General features: G+C 63.4%; 1 protein-coding gene and 1 long non-coding RNA gene across 2 annotated transcripts in view; both read left to right on the forward strand.

Annotated features, from left to right (window-relative positions):
- The window catches only part of SARS2 (seryl-tRNA synthetase 2, mitochondrial), a 4,714-nt gene extending 4,426 nt beyond the window's left edge, over positions 1–288 (forward strand). Inside the window, exon 9 of the mRNA XM_069882229.1 lies at positions 233–288. Coding sequence (XP_069738330.1) covers positions 233–288 — 56 coding nt within the window. The remainder of the gene's footprint in view (positions 1–232) is intronic.
- A 588-nt stretch (positions 289–876) lies between these two features.
- On the forward strand, positions 877–2,062 carry LOC138734555 (uncharacterized). The gene is made up of 3 exons (XR_011339588.1): positions 877–947; positions 1,242–1,308; positions 1,920–2,062. It is a non-coding gene; the product is annotated as an uncharacterized lncRNA (long non-coding RNA).

Raw genomic sequence — 2,062 nt, forward strand, 5'->3', positions numbered from 1 at the left:
CTGGGACCCCCCCCTGGGACCCCCCCCTCAAGGACCCCTGGGACCCCCCTCAAACCCCAGGGACCCCCCCCAAACCCCTGGGACCCCCCCCCAAGACCCCTAGGGATCCCCCCCAAACCCCTGGACCCCCCCCCTCAAGACCCCTGGGACCCCCCAAACCCCTGGGACCCCCACCCAGACCCTGTGACCCCCCCCCCCCGGGAGCCTCACAGCCCCCCCTTTTTCCCCTCAGGGTCCCCCCGAGCACCCCCCGGCTTCTCATCAACAAAGAGAAAACTGGGCAGGTGAGGGGGGGGACCCCGCTTTGCACCCCCTTTTTCACCCCTTTTGCCCCCCCTTTTTGCTCCCTTTACCCCCATTTTGCTCCTTGCCCCCCCCTTTTACCCCTTTTTCTGCCCCTTCACCCCCTTTTGCCCCCCCTTCTTGCCCCCCCTCCCCTGATTTTACCCCTCACTCACCTCTTTTGCCCCCCTCACCCCTTCTACCCCTCCTTTTTGCCCCCCTCACCCCTTTTTGCCCCCCCATTTTGCCCCTTTATCCTATTTTTCCCCCTTTCACTCCCCCTTTTTGCCCCCCCTTCACCCCCTTTTGCCCCCCCTTCTTGCCCCCTCCCCTGATTTTACCCCTCACTCACCCCTTTTGCCCCCTCACCCCTTCTACCCCTCCTTTTTGCCCCCCCTCACCCCTTTTTGCCCCCCCATTTTGCCCCTTTATTCTATTTTTCCCCCTTTCACTCCCCCTTTTTGCCCCCTTCACCCCCTTTTGCCCCCCCTTCTTGCCCCCCTCCCCTGATTTTACCCCTCACTCACCCCTTTTGCCCCCCCTCACCCCTTTTTACCCCTCCCTTTTTGCCCCCCTCACCCCTTTTTGCCCCCCCAGGGGGGACCCTCTGCTGTCCCTCATGGGCTTGGGCTGCGGATGGACTTCGACTCCGACAAAGCCTACAGGTTGGGGGGGGGATTTGGGGGTCGGGGGGGGGCTTTGGGGGGCTGGGGGGGGTCCTAGGGGCCTTTTGGGGGGCCGGGGGGGCTTTGGGGTTCACAAGGGGGGGGGGGTTGGGGGTCTCTGAGGGTGATTTGGATGGGGAGAGGGGTTTGAGAGGATATAGGGGGCACTTTTTGGGGGGGGGCATGGAAATAGGGGGGGTCGTGGGGGGGTTTGGGGGGGGTCAGGGTGATTTTGGGGGTCCCCCCCTCGCTCTGTGGTGATTTTTTTTGGGGGGTCTTGCCCCCCCCCTCCAGGGACGTGGCCTGGCTGGGGGAGTGCGACGCGGGGTGCCGGGCGCTGGCTGAGCTGCTGGGCTGGAAGGTGAGACCCCCCCCCCCCCCAAAAAATAACCTTCACCCCAAAAAAATCACCCCCTAAAAGACACCCCCACCCCCAGACTCCTCCCCCCCCCAAAAACCGGCTTCTACACCCCAAAAAAGCAGCCTCTACCCCCCAAAAAGAACCCCCACCCCCCAAAAAAAGAGCCCCCACCCTTCAAAAAAACACCCCTCACCCCCCCCAAACCAGCGCCCACCCCCCAAAAAAACCACCCTTATCAATTTGGGGTGCCCCCCTCATCAATCTAGAGTCCCCCCCTCATCAATTTGGGGTCCCCCCATCATTGCTTTGGGGGTGTCCCCCTCGTGTTTGCACCCCCCTCATAAATTTGGGGTCCACCCCTTGGTTTGGGGTCCCCCCTCATCAATCTGGGGTCCCCCTTCAATCTGGGGTCCCCCCTCATCGCTTTGGGGGTGTCCCCCTCGTGTTTGCCCCCCCCCTTCAATCTGGGATCCCCTTCTCATCAATTGGGGTCCCTCCCCTTGGTTTGGGGTCCCCCCATCATCTATTTGCCCCCCCATTTTGGGGTTCCCCTCCTCGTTTTGGGGTCCCCCCCTCATTTTGGGGTACCCCCCTGTTTTGGGGTCCCCCAGGAGGAGCTGGAGGCGCTGGTGGAGTCGGAGCACGCGGCCATCGACGCTGGGACTGGGGGCGACCCCTGGGCCCCCCCCAAGGCCAAGTCGGGGGGCAGCCGCGACCCCCACCCCAAAACCCATTAAAGTGGCCCTGGAGAGTC

Source organism: Phaenicophaeus curvirostris, unplaced genomic scaffold, assembly GCF_032191515.1.
Source record: "Phaenicophaeus curvirostris isolate KB17595 unplaced genomic scaffold, BPBGC_Pcur_1.0 scaffold_93, whole genome shotgun sequence".
Taxonomy (NCBI): domain Eukaryota; kingdom Metazoa; phylum Chordata; class Aves; order Cuculiformes; family Cuculidae; genus Phaenicophaeus; species Phaenicophaeus curvirostris.